The following is a 16,582-nucleotide window of genomic DNA, read 5'->3' on the forward strand; positions in this document are numbered from 1 at the left end:
TTTATAGTTATAAACGATGAGCGGTATCTAGCAATACATCACATTACCCAAATGACGAGAATTAGTGATACAACAAATTATCGATTTGTAGTCAATTTTAGTTTTACATATTTAATTCTTTTGTCCTTGATGTCTAGGTTGAACACGAGGCATTGAATGTGTCATTCTCGTTATGTCCAATCTCTAGTTTCTTGATTCCCTAATATACTAATAAAAAATAGATAATGATATCACATATCAATTATCTAAGCATGCATGCATTTCTATAGTATATATTTATCAAGGGGCCCAGAGACATCACTCCCGTCATAAAKGAKRGACAAATCCTATCTCGATACATGCTAATTCTATTATGTAATATGCAACATACCCAACTATCATTTTGTCACCCAGTTACAGAATGATTAGAATAGATGTCAGAATACATTACTCACACATAACAAACTCCATGTTTTCAAGTCAAAGAATTACATGTACATTGACTATATGAGAAACACTTATGACACTCACATGACATCCAATGAAGTGTTCTCATAACGAGTCACGTCCGATATACAAAGTCTTCATTTTGTACCCATATGCAGATTCGATATCTCTATATGAATCCCTACATATGCTAGTCATTATCATATTATTTCAACCTTAAACCCGAAATAATATTTAACTAGGGACATTTAGAATACATTATTCTAAGGTTATTTATTATGAATAATTAAAACACAGAATATAATATAGACATAATAAAATGGGCAATGCCTTTATATTTATCAATTTCATGAAACAAACTCAATGTTACAATCATCATATGATTGGTTTTTGGGCATTCACTAACAGGTTTATCAAATGTTAATGTTAAATCTAGATTTGATATTCGAGTTAATTCAAGTATTAATTTATGAAAATAGATTTATCCTTTATTTGATGTATTATTGGAAATTTTAAATTAATCGCTTTGTCAAATCAATTTTCTTGAGAAAATTAAGTAAACCATATCATTGATTGATAACTGTTAAAATTGATTAATTCTAAATTATAATTAATCAAATTACTAATACACCATTTACCTATTTAATAATAAAAATAAAAATAATAAAAATATTGATTGGCTCATATTGGATCTCATGGTTATCACAAACTACCGAGTTCTTATTTAATTAAGCCCATATATATATATATATATATATATTTAATTAAGCCCATATATATATATATATATATATATATATATATATTGTTTAACCGGGTTTTCAAAGTTTTAATCACAAGTATATTTGCATACGAGTTTCATAGCGGTATCTTTACTATATTATAATATTTACACCATGTTCTTAAAATTCGAGTTTACAACTTATTTTAGATACGTAAAATTTATTAGAGCTCTACATTTGAACTTTATAATACTAACTGATAAACACGTTCAAATACAAGATAACTGTTTAAGTCAGATGATACGACATATTATTCTATAAAACTGATAAACAATCAAACAATATATCTCTCTCAAAACCACATAAAACCAAGAAATAGAATTGAGAAAGACAGATAACAGAACGAAGCATGAATCCTGATAGAAGGTTCGAGTTCTCAACTTTAAAATCTAAATCGTGCTGCATTACACGGGTACGCTTTTAATATGACTAAAAGATGCTATCTAAAATAAAACAGTTTTTGACAAGTAAACAAGTTTTTAATATGAGATACAGCTATTTGAAAGCTTATACAAATAAGGCTTGGTCGTAGTTGGAACATATGTTAGAGTAAGATCGACACAGCCTCATTCTTGGAATGCCGATCTCGTTAAAGTATAACAAAAATTAGTCTGTAATTAATCCACGACACTGAAAATAGGCATAGCTACATGGATCAGTCTTTTTGGTCATAAATGATCCAAATTAATTTATTATTATTATTATTATTATTATTATTATTATCATATAACAGATAATTTAAAATCATACATTCACAAATTATATAAAATCGAATTGGTTGTAATAACTTTGAATTTCTTATAAAGTTGTTCATTTGTCGATCTTCGTTTTTAGATCATACTATCTGTGTTTTCCTATATTTCAGTATATCTTTTTTTTTTTTAAATTTTGGATCTTTATTATTTGTTTATTAGAGTTGCGTATCGGCTTTGTTTTTCTTGAAAGACCTTATCTTTAATTTTTACGAGGCTATTTTCAAGGATTATTCGTATTGAATTTTCTTACCACTGTCGTTGTAGTCTTTCTAACAACTTCAAAATCTAGTTGATTCCCCAAAAGAAATGATCTTCGATCGTTTAAAATCATGCCACTCATGGAAAAAGCCGATTCTTAATCTTCGACAGTTATAAATCATGGATGGGAATTACAATTCCTTTTTCTTCCATCATTGCAAAATATCAAACATCCACTCTCTTTTTATGCCAAGTCTCGCTAAACAAGTTTCCTATAATGCCCCTCAAATTAACCGTTATAAGGGCATAAATGTCATTTTAAAACTAAATATACAAAAAAGGGTCAAAAGAAACAATAGAAAAAAGAATAACTATTCTATCTTTTTAACCGTTAATCGGTTCAAGACATTAGGGATGGTGATTTGTCCCGTCTGGGAAACCCGGTTCACCCGGCACAAACATGAACGTGGATTCCCTGCTAAAACGGGTCCCGGGGCCGGGGATTCTCGGTAGACTCAAACCGGGGACGGGGATCCCCGGTAGAATCAAACTAACGGATGTTATTCATGGGGTTTGACCGAAGATTAATAGAGGTTTGACTAGGGACAGAATATTAATCCCCGTACCGGCCGGGGACCGGGGCCGGGAGATGTTACTACAAACCGGGCCGGGGATTACAAAACCCGCCCCATCCCCACCCCGTTGCCATGCCTACAAGACACGTTAATTGGTTCAAGATAGGTCCTTGATCAAGCTTCATCGATCCTCCCTTTTTGCCCTAATGGCTAGTTTGACTAGGCCGTTGACCAAATAAAAAATTGATCATTACCGGATCATCATCGTAAAAAAAATAGGATTGCTGGGTTATTTAGTTTTGGACTGACATTACAAATATCGATCCTTCTATAAAAGGCTCCAGGCCTGGATGTGCTTCTATCTCATATCGAGAAATTGTTCATTCATTTTGATGAATTATCTTGCGTAAAGTATAAGATTGTGGGATTTAAAAGAAAAACTTCATAAAAAATAATTTAAAATGGGATAGACTAAATGCACTGCTATTATTTGCTAAGATAAATGATCATGTGAGAATATGAGTTAATGTAATAAATATAAGAAGGGATAAAAACCCTTGATCACTTTTAATCTCACTTTATACTAATGAATTACGTTTGATACGAGAATTGATTTGGTACATCTAATTAGTGTTGCTTTTCAATTAAGATTGATCCAATAGTGTAGATCAATTCTTATCTTTCTCACCATAACTTCAGTTTTTATCGAAACCCAACCCTGTTTGCTAAGTTCATATCTACCTATTAATTTAATCTTGATATATATCATGATCAAAACTTACTTTTGACATTTATAGTATATAAATTTCCCTGACTTTAATATATGTGTGTATATACTAGTTGTGTACCAGTGCAATGCGGCGGGAGCCGTGATTTTTAACGATTCATTGGTTTTATTAGAGAAGATTTAATGATGATATATGTTACACTTGGTCTTTAAATATTAATACAATTTGAATAAATAAAAGTTATGATTCCAATTACAGTTTATCGATGAAAAAAATTGTATGACAGTTTAAAAGGCAATATATTTAAAATCCAATATATTTAAACGACTCCACAAATGCGTTCGATTTACACTAAGAGCAAAGAATCAAGAGATCGAGAGCGAGACCGAAAGTTCTAGAGTAATTGAATGAGATAACTTTTAATAATTTATGGTGAATATTAGTTTGAATCTCACATTGGGGATGAGAAGAAGACATAGAAATATGAGATGGTGAAAACATGAGTGAAAGATGTCAAAAGTATCTTAGAAACATAAAAAGAAAAGACAATAATGTGTATTAGTAATTTGTACTATATTTATTTTAATTGTAGATTAAGAGATTTTAAGACTTAATACATAAAATAGTAGAACTTAATGCATTATGAGTTTTTTTTAATACTTTGTGCATTAAAAATTATTTTTAAATTTTTTGATAAATTTGGTTTATAAGGTAATATATATATATATATATATATATATATATATATATATATAAAATAACCCTTTTAAAAATATAATTTAATAAATGTTTTGAATGTTTAATCATCACTAGACATAAATTGACACTTGATCAAAATTAGTGTTATCATGATTAAAACGTGTGAAAAATAATAATAACGTTTGTTAGCCGAGTCAAATATTTGCTTTACTCACTGATTCAGTTCAAGAAAATTTACCGGGTGAACTCGGTATGTAGCTTGTCGTATCGACGGCCAGCCATCATCCCTTCTTATCAAAACCACCCTGCACCAATTCGCAACTCCTTCTCTCGACTCTCTCGACCCAGAAAACCCCAGAGAGAAAAAGGGTAAAAGCCCCTTTTTTGGTCATATGTCAGTGTGAAGCACATCGTCTTGTTTCTTTATCCAAAACCCTCAAAGATTTCAAACGAAAAATGACGCACGCCGTGTTCCAGACTGCGCAAATTATGCCAATAAACACCCATCTTGTACCTACCACCAAAACCTTATCATCAGCTCCGTCAAATCCTCTGTTGCCGGCCTCCAGTTACCGGGTTCTTCCGTTGTGCCGGAAGGGTTTGGTGGTCAGGAATTCTTCGGCTATTGTTGATGGCGAGGCTATGGCGGGACTTGAACGTTGTTTCAGGATATCTCCGTCGGAGTGCCCGCCGTCTTCGTCTTCGGCTTCGGCACCGTCCCATGGGCCGGTTATGAAGGGAGGACAATACGGTGCTTTTGGTGCGGTGACTTTAGAGAAATCGAAGCTTGATACGACTCAGAAACAGACCAAGTCTAGCCCTGAGGTTTGTGTTGCTATTCGAATTCCTTCTTTACTTTCTGATCTTTAGGAAGTTTTGGTGAATTGGATATTATCATTTCTTTTATTGGAACCAATGAAGAGCTAGTTTGAACCCTATTGGGGTATATAAGCACGTAGTAGTTATCTTTGAATCACAGCCGTGTGTGCCATTTTTCTGCCATAAGGAGTGATTTTGAGTGTTTATAGATCAAGTTTGAAGGGACTCCTCGTGTTAGTGTCATTGGGTCTTTGAGATTATTTATCATCAAGAAAGAAACATCATAAATAGTGATGCTTCATGGTTGGCATTATGTAGTCTTGACCCAATATTGGGATCATATGTCAGGCTTAACAATCTATCTTCGATACAGATATAATTTTTAATCTTTACCTTTGTAGAGGCTTCGGTGCTTCTCCTAATTTGATTTTGGGTAAAATAGTGTTGGAGAAATATGTGATAGTTGCAAAGTATTGTATATGGCTTTTAGTATCCTATAGGTTATTTGGGAAGTTGTTTGAGGCCTGGATTTTTCTTTGGAAGGCTTCATGGAATGAGTCGCTCTACTCTTTTGGGTAGAGATCATGTTTGATTACATCTTACCCCTCAGACCCCACCTCCGAGTGGGATATACTGGGCTCGCTTGGTTTGTTTCAAGGGCTATTGGAGGTCCCTGTGGTCTTGGATCAAATAGCAAAGTTTGTTTGTTGGCCACATGCTTAAAGCTAGCGCCACTCTGTTTTTCTAGTTCTAATTCCAATATTTGCTTATATTCTTTCCTCTAACTTCTTCTCAAGTAATAAGTGCTATTAGTCAAATGATTTCTCTTTGATGGGGAGTTTAAATATCTTTTAACAATGTTCTTTTCTTTTATGATGCCCCAAAATAAATGCGATATTTCTCTTTGATGGTACTTTATAATATTTGACTATTAGTCACAATTTCGTTGAGCTATGTGCACAATTGAACATGTTTCTCATTTATAATATGCTTCATGAAACATGGGCGAAAAGTGATAGCTTTGCTTTTTCTACAGCTTGCTATTGGAGGAGGTGGAGGCAATATTGGGAAGAGCATTAATTTTGGTGGGGGTGATGGCGGTGATGACGATGGCGATGATGATGATTACTTTGATGACTTTGATGATGGCGATGAGGGGGATGATGGTGGACTCTTTAGGAGGCGGATTATTCTACCGGAGGTTGTGAAGCAAATAGTTAACCGTTGATTTCTTCTTTTTTTGGCTTTAGCTTACATGATTACATATCATAATTTCCACATTTCGTGGGCAATAATGTTCTGTACATTCTGCCAGTTATTTGATCGGAAATTTCTTGAGGCTGTATTAAATGAATGGCAAAAGACAATGATGGATTTGCCATCTGGACTTCGGCAAGCATATGAAATGGTAAGTGTTTTTTTGTAGTAAATAGTGATGGCAGATGGATTCGTATTTCTAATGTGTTACGGTTATTAGGGTTTGGTCAGCTCGGCTCAGTTGGTAAAATATATCGCAATAAATGGAAGGCCAACAACTGCGAGGTTCATTTCGCGTACGCTTCCTCAAGCGTTGTCTAGGGGATTCATTGGCAGGTAATTCTAAGAAAAATTCCCCTATGAAGGGGGGTTTTCCATGTGTTGATTTCATCATATTCTGTTTTATGACTTTTGTCTCGGAATTGGTATATTTCTTTATTATTCTATCTTGTAGAGTTTATGTTAACATAGATGCACCACTTTGCATAAAAGTTGAGAACCAAAAGCTTTTGGTCACAGATGATGAAGTTATTGATCACGGGGCTATTTTGGTAGGTTGTCCAATGGAGATATCAAGTTTAATGTGGGAAAACTTGATGACATTTAATAGTAATCCTTTATGTAGAATAAGCATTTTGAGGCGAATGGAGTCACTAAGGCCACAATTGATAACTTTTACTTTTTTTGTTTACATTTTTTAATGTGAACAAACTTGTGATTTCTGTTTGACAATGATATCAGAACACATTTCACAAGACTGTTTCTTATTTTCAAAAGAAAATTTAAAATCACAAATACAAGTTTGTATCTTGTTTGGTATGGAAGCTCAGCTGCAATAAAGTCAAACAGCCTATACGTGTTTCTTCTTTCAACCAATTTTCAAACATCAAAATCAAGTTTACTATTTATAATTATTATTTACAAAAATTTGTAACAGATTTTGGTTCTCTGGAAATGTAAACGTTTGCCAAACACCTTTTGCTGTCCAATTTTTACCTTCTTAGAAACATAAACGCAAACACAGAAAATAAATTGTAGCCAAACAAGGCCTAAAAAACATGTGAATAAGTAAACCCGTTTGGGGCATGATATTATTACTTCTGAGGTTTGGGGTCTCCATGGAATGTGACCTGTAGCATGGGATGATAAATTATTAAATGTATTCATAAGACAAAAAGGATGCCAGATATATGTAGGAAGCGTATATGATTCTTGACCTACAAGAACAAAAGAAACAATCAGAACTGTTGGAACCAGCTGTGGACATGTGTGTTGTATGTGATATAATTTGCAAATATTGCCCCAGCCCAGTTCATAAATGCATCATTAGTTATTCGTACCGTTTGGATTCAAGTCCAGCAGGTTTCTCTTTTTCTTTTCTAAAGCTCTTGACACACCCCAGTAATTGTATCTGTTTTCTTTTTTGTTTCCATTGTTCTCTTCCTTTACAAAATCCTTCTTGTTTGCTACCAATCTAGCTCTGTCTATTTCTTTTTATTTTTTATTATTCTATGGCCTTTGCAAACCCCAGAATGAATCCAATCTATATATTTCTTTGTCTCCTAGAATATTCATATTTCTAACTTCTAAGCATAAAATTGAAACACATTTGATATTCACAAAAAACATTTGATATTCACAAATAACTTTTTGTGAATAAAGTATCATTTGCTTAATTTGTCTCTAATAGACGATAAATTTGTGCAAACTTTTGACAATATGTATTTTGTTTTTGTGTTACTCCCTTTGTCAAAGAAGGAACCTTTACTATTTGTCCGGTATTTGAAAATGAAAGGGTAATTAGGAACATCAAGGTTGTCTTGGTAAAACTTTAACGAGGATCATATTTCTCTACAAAGAAAACTTACAAAGCGAGCTTTTGTTTGGACTTTGGACAAATGGAGTAGATATCTAATACGTATATGTTTAGGATACCATATAGCTCAAATGTCCAATTAGCTTCATAACTCTATTACAACTCATTCTCTTAGTTCTCTTTCTAACAAGCCGACTGGAAAGCCATGTTTGTCAATCGAGTAGTTGATTTTGGATTAGCTAATGGGGTTGCGGGTGTTTTACTCTCTTTTAAAGAAAATTACTTCCGGCCTTGACCGAAAGCGGAGTAGGCTCCTGTCTACAGAGGTCTTGAGTCAATGGAATTCTACCCAAGATCTATAACTGCTCTTTGGACTTCCCAATTTGTATGGCCGGTCGGTCTACCAGTGACAACCTCACAACAAATAGTGAAATGCCAAAATGTCATTATGTGGCTTTCGTTTAAAGTTACATAGACCAGAGAATGGGTAATCTACTTATAAAGATGAAACTCCATAGTTGCCCTGTTTCCTATATCATATGCTCCCTTACAGAAGCAGAGTAGTTTAGACAAATGTTTCTTAATGGATTAGTTACCAGGGAATTTTGAACATCCTTTCTGTCGTTTGCCTTAATTCATTCAACTGAGATTATTCAAAGGTTGAGAGTGGAAGGCAAGGAGTGTACAAGCTGTAGATGATTTCAGTTATTCAAACAAGAATAATTTCTTTCAGGGATTTTTTTTTTCTTGAACCGTTCTTTCAGAAAACAAATTTACCAGATTGATGAGTCATAACAAGAAGATTTGTAGAGAGCATTTGATTTCTTCTTTGCCTGGGTTCCTTCCTTCCCTAAAACATGATCATTTTCCGGTGGAACATTTTATGCATTCAATCAGTCTGTGTGCAGAATTGTAGGGGAAAATCCGATCTTGGTGTTAGCTTATCAGATACTAATCCTATATCTGAATTACTAATATGTTTTATGGCGGGCCACATTTGGTTTTGGAGGTTGGTCATCGTTAGGCCGGTGAGTGGGATTTCGTGACTGAGTGGAAAATATATTAAGTAATGATAAATTTGCAAATGGAGTTATGTATTATTTGCCATTTTATAGTTAGTATTTTGTTCTTTTGCTATTTTTCATTAAGATTATGATTCGACTTGAAACATATCCTAGATCCGGCACTGATATGAATGACTTGGTCAAAGCTTATGAGCTGTATGATGGAATTATAGGAGCAGTTATTGTGTGTTTGTCAGAGATTAATACTAAGGTATCAGCAAATCTGTTTCCTTTTGTCACAAAGATCAACAACAGAAACTAAGTTCTTGGTTACATGAAAATTTTGTTCTTTGGGATGAATGTTGCACAAGCATGGAAATAGTACTAAGGATGTTAGTCATATGATAAGTGGGGTGGATGAAAAGATGAGAAACTTCATGAGTCATGTATGACTGAATAGGGTCACACCCAGGGTCAACTTTCAAAACCCTTTTTTGGTTTAGTTACAGATGAACACATGAGGGACATAAAAGACAATACAAGTTAGTGTATGCTTATCATCAATGTTACCACAAAAACCAATGGTTTGAATTTAAGTTGGAATGGAACTATCTGCCTTGATGAGGAAGCAGGAGATGTGATGAACATTTCTGGACATAAAAGCATCCACAATGGGGTAAGCTTTCTCATTAAATCTATTTTCTCAAGAAGTGGGACCCATGAGCTTAGGTGTACAAGCAAAATAAGAAAAAAAGTGAGACCCACAAGCTTATTGAGAGCTTGTGCATTTACAAGCAAAAAGTGTTATTCGTCTGGTGTTCTTTCACAATCTGATGTGGCAAATTCCAAAAAGTCTAAAAAAAGCTCCATTATGGATGCTCTAAAGTGGGTGGAAATGATACCTTTATTTGGGATCAGTGTTGTAGAGGATAGAGAGGATCAACAAGGATGTGAGTTATATGATTAGGGTGTGGTATGAATGAAAATGATGAAGCTGTGGGAGTCTTCAAGTTTAATCATCTCAAAGGCGAGTTCTATAAGACAGCAAAAAATCTGTTTAGTTTTTATGGGGTTGAGTGTTCGTTACCAAAAGACATGTGAAGTAGATGAGTATTAATATGGTGGAAATGCAACTGTTGAGGTCAGGTGAATTTGTGGTGCTAAAATGATAGATGAAATTAGAAATAAAGATATACAGAAGGTCTAGGAGTGCGTTTGGTATGCAGGGTATATGACAGAACTGAACAAAAACTTGTTGTCTCACATTTTGGTGCGACATGACTGAGTTAGACAAACCACCAAAATAGGTGGAACAAGAATCAGAGAGATGTGACAAGGTTGTTAAATTACTAAACTACCCATGTCAAATTAAAATCCTAAAACCTTGCACAATTCTTTCACCTGCTTACCTCACTCTCTCTGGTCCAGTCCAGTCTTGGTTGGCTACCAAAAGCACCCTGAATGCACTTCAACTTGAAGTTTGTATCGAGTGATCATGGAGGTATGTAGTGAAAAGAGTTAGATTTTTGACTAAAATATACCAAAGGAGTGGCATTAGACACGAGTATGTGAAAGGATGCAATTCATGCTATGGAGCTCCAAGGTTTGCCTTTTGGTGTTTTCAATCTGGTTTGACTGCCTTGTTCTCCCTTCGTCCCAAAAAATTGCAACATTTGTGATTTGATTTGGCGGATAGTTTAATAAACATGTTTGGATATTGATCAAATGTCTAAATTGCCCCTTAGCAACGAAAAATAAAGGTAAGCTATGGACACATTTTCGTTCTTAATTCTATTCGTGTATTATGTAGTCTTGTGTTATTATTTCATTTATCATATACCAAATTGAAGCATAAATTGTATAGGGATTTTCTGCTAATTGGCGGTGAAATGCAGCGAAATTATTCCTGTTTTATTGCCACTCTACTTTATATATCGTATCTCATACATGCGTAGTTAGTTCATTTTATTTATGATTTAGATCTACCATTTATTTTACCTCTTTACTTTCTTTCAAACCATTGTCCAACTTTTATAACCAACATGTTCTTCCAAAATTTTATTTTCTAAGTATTTTAACTACATTTGGTTTGTATAAAAAATCCAATACGAATGAAGTTAAAACAAAATCATATGTTGGAAAGTTAAGCTCTTCTTTTGACATTTTTGTATAGTTTTTGCATAAAAAGGATGATACTGTGATGGCTTATCCAGTCAACAAGGATTAGAGTTGCATACTGATTGGTCCGGGCCAGTGTGAAAAAGGTTTGGGTTAGTTGAAATCTAGCTAACACGGTTCAAAAAAAGCACGGACCGCTCCAGGTCTAGCAAGATGAATACTGAATTCTGACAGGCGGTCTGGCATGGTCTGAATTATGTCTGTCTTGCTAGATCTGAAGCGGTCCGAGCTTTTTTCCGACCTTGTTAGCCAGATTTTGACCAAACTGGACTTTTTTCAGACCATCCCAGACCCATCCTTGTGCAACTCTATTTCTTGTGGAGTGGATACGTCATTACGGTATCATTTTTTTATGCAAAAAGTGTACAAAAACGCCCAGAAAAAGACCATAATTCTCCAACATGTGATTCTGTTCTAACTTGATTCGTATTGGTTTTTTATAAAAAACAAATTTTATTAAAATATTCAATAAAAGATCGTGTATAATGATTCCCCTTTCCAAACCTTACAAAACCATGAAGCCCTGTGCACCAGGGTCACTCTTTATCACCAATGAAATTTCAGTGGATAGTAGTAGTCATCTGATTCTTTCCTATTTCACATTCTTTTAAACAGGATGATCGCAGATCCTGCATTTTTATATCGTTTCCTCTTAGAACAGGCAGCGACAATTGGTTCCTCGGTTTTGTGGGAGGTCAAAAATCGCAAAGAGAGGTACCATTTTCACACCGTGCTGAGATCATCAAAGCATAAAGCCACCAAGACATAATTTGATCGATTTGCTATATGGTTTATGTCAGGATAAAGAAGGAATGGGATCTTGCTCTTGTTAATGTGCTTACTGTAACGGCATGCAATGCTATTGTTGTTTGGTCTCTTGCTCCTTGCCGTTCATATGGAAATACATTCCGCTTTGATTTGCAAAATACGTTGCAAAAACTTCCCAACAACGTTTTTGAGAAAAGCTACCCGCTAAGAGAATTTGACATGCAAAAGAGAATACACTCCTTCTTTTACAAGGCCGCTGAGTTGTGTATGGTTGGTTTAACAGCCGGAGCGGCACAAGGTGCTCTATCGAACCTTGTTGCCCGCAAAAAGGAGGGAAGGTACGAAATAGATTTCATGTTATTTTTGTGCATTATGATGAAAAAGGTACAAAATTTTAGAATTATTACACATTTTAATTTATTAAATGACAACTTCACCCGTTATAATAGAGGGAGTAATGAATTTCTTTACCCCATGATTAAGGGTAGAATTGTAAATTTTCTCACCGTGTTTTTAGCGAGGCACTTTCTGACCCGTTTTGTTAAAATTGCTTCGTCAGATTGTCTGTGACGATTCCATCCGTGAGTAATAATGCTCTTGGCTATGGCGCGTTTCTTGGCATCTATGCCAACCTGCGTTATCAGCTTCTAAGCGGATTTGATAGAGCTATGGTCACCCAATTTGACGTTATCGGAGTCGGATTGTTTTTCAGCACGGCCTTGAGGTATGGACATTAAAAAAATCAGTGTTTTTTAGCTTGTTTAAAGATGGTCCGTTAAATTGTTGATCTGTATATATACATGCATACAGAATCATGAATGCACAATTAGGAGAGACATCAAGGCTAGCATGGCTAGGGGTGGAGGTGGATCCATTAGCCCACTCCGATGAGTTGCTGAAACAGGCTTACAATCGACCATCTGAAACCGACACCAACACTTCTTCGAAATGGTTCATTTCCAAGAACGCTGTAACTTCAGGGCTCGGCCTGCTTGGGTTTAAGCAGGATCAAAGTCGAACCACCAGCGAGGGAGGAGCGCCGCCACCCAAGGCTCGCAGAAAGAGAATCGTGAGAAAAAAGGTGACAACTTGAGTTCATGGTGATAACAAAACCTGTCCAATTTTGTAGCCTGATGGGATACCGGGGGCAAATGGAAGCTTTATGACGGTAACCGAATGGAAGCTGCTGCTATTAGAATCTGCCGGTGAACAAACTCTGGAATTTTTGCACCTCTTTACTTTGAGAGATTTCAGGAACTGAAACTGAAGTGTGTTTTGAACAAATAAGGATTGTTGATTTCTAGTAGGAGAGATTCTTAATCAGATATGTAGACCTGCATATGCATATATGGTTATTACTGATCGATTTCGAAATGGATGTTTGATTGAATGATTTTTTTTTTGATTAACCTGGATATCCATCTCGCTATGCGAGCTGACTAATCCCAGGGAGACCACCTGCTTTGCAGATAGCCCGGAGTCACCGCATTTGAACCTCCATGGCCACAAGAGTATTTTTATTCCTCCTTGGATTTGAATCTGGACTTCCTGGTACTTTTGACCTTTGGAGTTAAGCTCAAACCAATCAGACACCACTTTTATGGTTATTAAAGGAATGATTTTTGTTGGGAGAAAGAGGGTCCGGTGAGAAATCACAGTAAATAACTCCGATAAGAATCTAAGTTGAGCAATATTTTGACCACGAAATTTGTTCGAGGATAATCTCAATTCCACACGTAGAGAGTGTTAAAAGACACTATAATTCGATATCAATTTGTCCTATTATCTTTTCAGAGCCAAAGCTCCGGATCATCATCTGTGCCAGCAATCGCAGCTATCATTACTCATGATAATCACATGATAACCGTCACATTATGGTGTTTGTCACGTGCAGCTTGTGGCAGTCCATGTGATTGCTGCCGCTAGCGGTGGTGGTTACCACCACCTCCATGGACGTACGAAATCGGTGGTCTCCGTGGTGGAAGGTCTCATGTTACTGCGACAAGGGTTTCACCTGCGTTGCTAAGGTGAGCATTAATGTCCTCAAGTTACCACAAAAGTTTCCGTTTTCGCTCTGCAATCTATCACCAGATACGAAAACGTGAACTCGGTTTTGAACCTCAATCCAGCTACACCCCGGTTGCTTCACCGATGGTCGCTCTTTCAAAGAATCCCGCACTGACTCCACCACCTCCCATCGCCCCGCCTCCGCGTTCATATTCGATAGCACCACATAATTCGAACCCTCTTCCGGTTCGATCTCCGAAAGCTTCTCTGCAGCAAATTTAGCCATCTTAAGATCCTTACGCACACGACAAGCATCGAGCAAAGCACCCCATATTCCCACATTATCATCTGTTTTCATCTCCTTCACCATCTGAATCGCCATTTCTAGCCGCCCCGCCCTTCCAAGCAAGTCAACCATACAACCGACATGCTCCGGCAACACCTCGATCGAGTACTTTCTACTCATCGATTCAAAAAGCTTGAGCCCTTCATTGATCAAGCCAGCATGACTACACGCAGATAAAACCCCGATGTATGTGACCTCATCCGGGATCACTCCTGCAACCTCCATATCATCCATGACCCTCACCGCCTCTTTGCCCAATCCATTCAGAGCGTACCCATCAATCAAAGAATTCCATGAGACTACGTCGGTGCGTGGCATATGATCGAAGACCCGTTTCGCACTCAGCATCCAACCACATCTTGCATACATAGTTATCAAAGAATTAGTAACAAAGATATCATGCTCATAACCCGCCTTTAAAACTAAATCATGAACTTGTGTTCCCAGTTGAAAAGCTGCTAGATTTGCACACGAGCTTAAAACGGAAGCGTATGTAGATTCATCGGGTTTATTACCCTTTTGTATCATGGAAACGAAATAATTGAATGCATCGAAGTACAATCCATTATGGGCAAAGCCCGAAATCAGCGAATTCCAAGAAACTATGTTCTTATGTTTTGTTTCGTTGAACAAAACCAGTGCTTGATCCATTTTATCGATTTGAGCATAACCAGCGATCATCGTATTCCATGAAACTACATCTTTTCTCACCATCTGTTGAAAAAGATCGAGTGCTTCATCCATAAGTCCGTTCTGGGCGTACCCTGCAATCATCGTGTTCCAACAAACAGTGTCTCGATTGCTTATATGATTAAAGATTTCACGAGCCTCAGTGATCCTTTGGTTTTGAGTGAATCCTGAGATCATTGCTGTTTGAGCACCGACGTTCTTGAATGGCATTTGATCGAGTAATCGGCATGCTTCTTCTAGCTTACCAGCACGAACATATCCATTGATCATGGTAGTCCATGAAATTGCATTCTTTTCTGGCATTTCATTGAATAAGCTCAAAGCTTCTTCGATTTGAGAGTTCTGGACATAAGCTGCTAACATTGCATTCCAAGATACCACATTCTTAACGGGCATCTGATCGAACAATCTCCTAGCTTCCATAATCTGACCATTTCTACCAAACCCAGATAAGATCGTGACCCAAGAAACGACATTCGGATTTGGTATTCGCTCAAAGAAACGCCAAGCAGAATCGAAATCACAAACCTCAACAAACCCAGCTATCATTAAGTTCCAAGAAACCACATCTTTAACCGGAAATTCGTTGAAGAACTTTAAACCTAAACCCATCTCCCCACTCTGGGTATAACCTCCAAGCATCGAATTCCAAGAAACTAAATCTTTCACAGGCATTTCGTCGAACATCTGCCTAGCTTCCTTAAGCCTTCTATGATTTACATAACCTGAAATGAGAGCATTCCAACAAGCCGGGTTTGTCTTATCAGGCATCAAACGGAACAAATCTCTAGCCTTTTCAAGCTCCCCATTCCGTGTATAGCAAGTAATCATCAGAGTCCATGTGTATATGTCTCTTTGAGGCATTTGATCAAACAGCTGACGTGCCTTGTCGACTCTGTCATTGTGCAAACAACCCGCAATCATGGTGTTCCAAGAAACCAGATTGCGGTGAGGCATTTTATCAAACAGGTTCAATGCATCGTTGATCCTTGTATTTTTGGCGTAGGCAGAGATCATGGAGTTGAATGTGACAGTGTTCCGGTGAGTCATTTGGTTGAATAATTTACATGCTTCTTCGACCCTACCCGATTTACCAAACTGGGTTATCTTGCTATTTTGCTGAAAGAGAAGGCTCCCATTTTCCATAACAGATCGAAGCCTCGTTTTCATGATTTCCCAAATCCAGACTCAAATCCCCTGAAACATCATGTCAGATGTTGAAGACCAGTATGTATTTTAGCAATCACTTATGATGTAAGCAACATTTTGACTATTTCCTAACCATCCCTATCCCATTTTTACCATTTTTTTTTCGATCTCTTTGTAATAGTGTTTAGGAAGAGGTTAATGGCACCCTTAAGTAGAGATGGCCAAATGGGCCCGGCCCGGCCCGGGACCGCCGGAGGACCGGGACCGGGACCGCCGGAGGACCGGGACCGGGACCGACAAAGGACCGGCCCGGGACCGGGACCGGTAAGGACCGGTTATGGGACCGAAAACCGGGACCGGTTAAGGTTTTTGGTAGTTTCGTGGG

The 16,582-nt window shown here is 36.8% G+C and overlaps 2 protein-coding genes across 2 annotated transcripts; one reads left to right on the plus strand and one right to left on the minus strand.

The window, feature by feature from the left end:
* The first annotated feature begins 4,504 nt into the window (after positions 1 to 4,504).
* LOC112500322 (protein RETICULATA-RELATED 1, chloroplastic) lies at positions 4,505 to 13,398 on the plus strand. Its single transcript, XM_025103776.1, has 8 exons — positions 4,505 to 4,988; positions 6,019 to 6,183; positions 6,298 to 6,390; positions 6,460 to 6,575; positions 11,853 to 11,951; positions 12,038 to 12,343; positions 12,565 to 12,729; positions 12,816 to 13,398. Exons 1-8 carry the CDS (start codon positions 4,620 to 4,622, stop codon positions 13,096 to 13,098), a joined length of 1,596 nt encoding a protein of 531 aa, XP_024959544.1. The 5' UTR covers positions 4,505 to 4,619; the 3' UTR covers positions 13,099 to 13,398.
* A 569-nt stretch (positions 13,399 to 13,967) lies between these two features.
* On the minus strand, positions 13,968 to 16,240 carry LOC112501144 (pentatricopeptide repeat-containing protein At2g35030, mitochondrial-like). Its single transcript, XM_025104814.1, is given in 2 exon segments — positions 13,968 to 14,037; positions 14,040 to 16,240. Coding segments are annotated over 2 exon segments (2,223 nt in total). The 5' UTR covers positions 16,219 to 16,240; the 3' UTR covers positions 13,968 to 13,993.
* Between the last annotated feature and the right edge of the window lie 342 nt (positions 16,241 to 16,582).

Source organism: Cynara cardunculus (assembly GCF_001531365.2).
Source record: "Cynara cardunculus var. scolymus isolate 2C chromosome LG 17, CcrdV1, whole genome shotgun sequence".
NCBI classification, from domain to species: domain Eukaryota; kingdom Viridiplantae; phylum Streptophyta; class Magnoliopsida; order Asterales; family Asteraceae; genus Cynara; species Cynara cardunculus.

Bases quoted from the DNA above. Each gene is read 5' to 3' on its own strand.
- LOC112500322 (XM_025103776.1), top strand. From the start codon at position 4,620: ATGACGCACGCCGTGTTCCAGACTGCGCAAATTATGCCAATAAACACC. The intron at 4,989-6,018 runs GTTTGTGTTGCT...CTTTTTCTACAG, and splicing joins AGACCAAGTCTAGCCCTGAG to CTTGCTATTGGAGGAGGTGG. The intron at 12,730-12,815 runs GTATGGACATTA...ACATGCATACAG, and splicing joins TTTTTCAGCACGGCCTTGAG to AATCATGAATGCACAATTAG.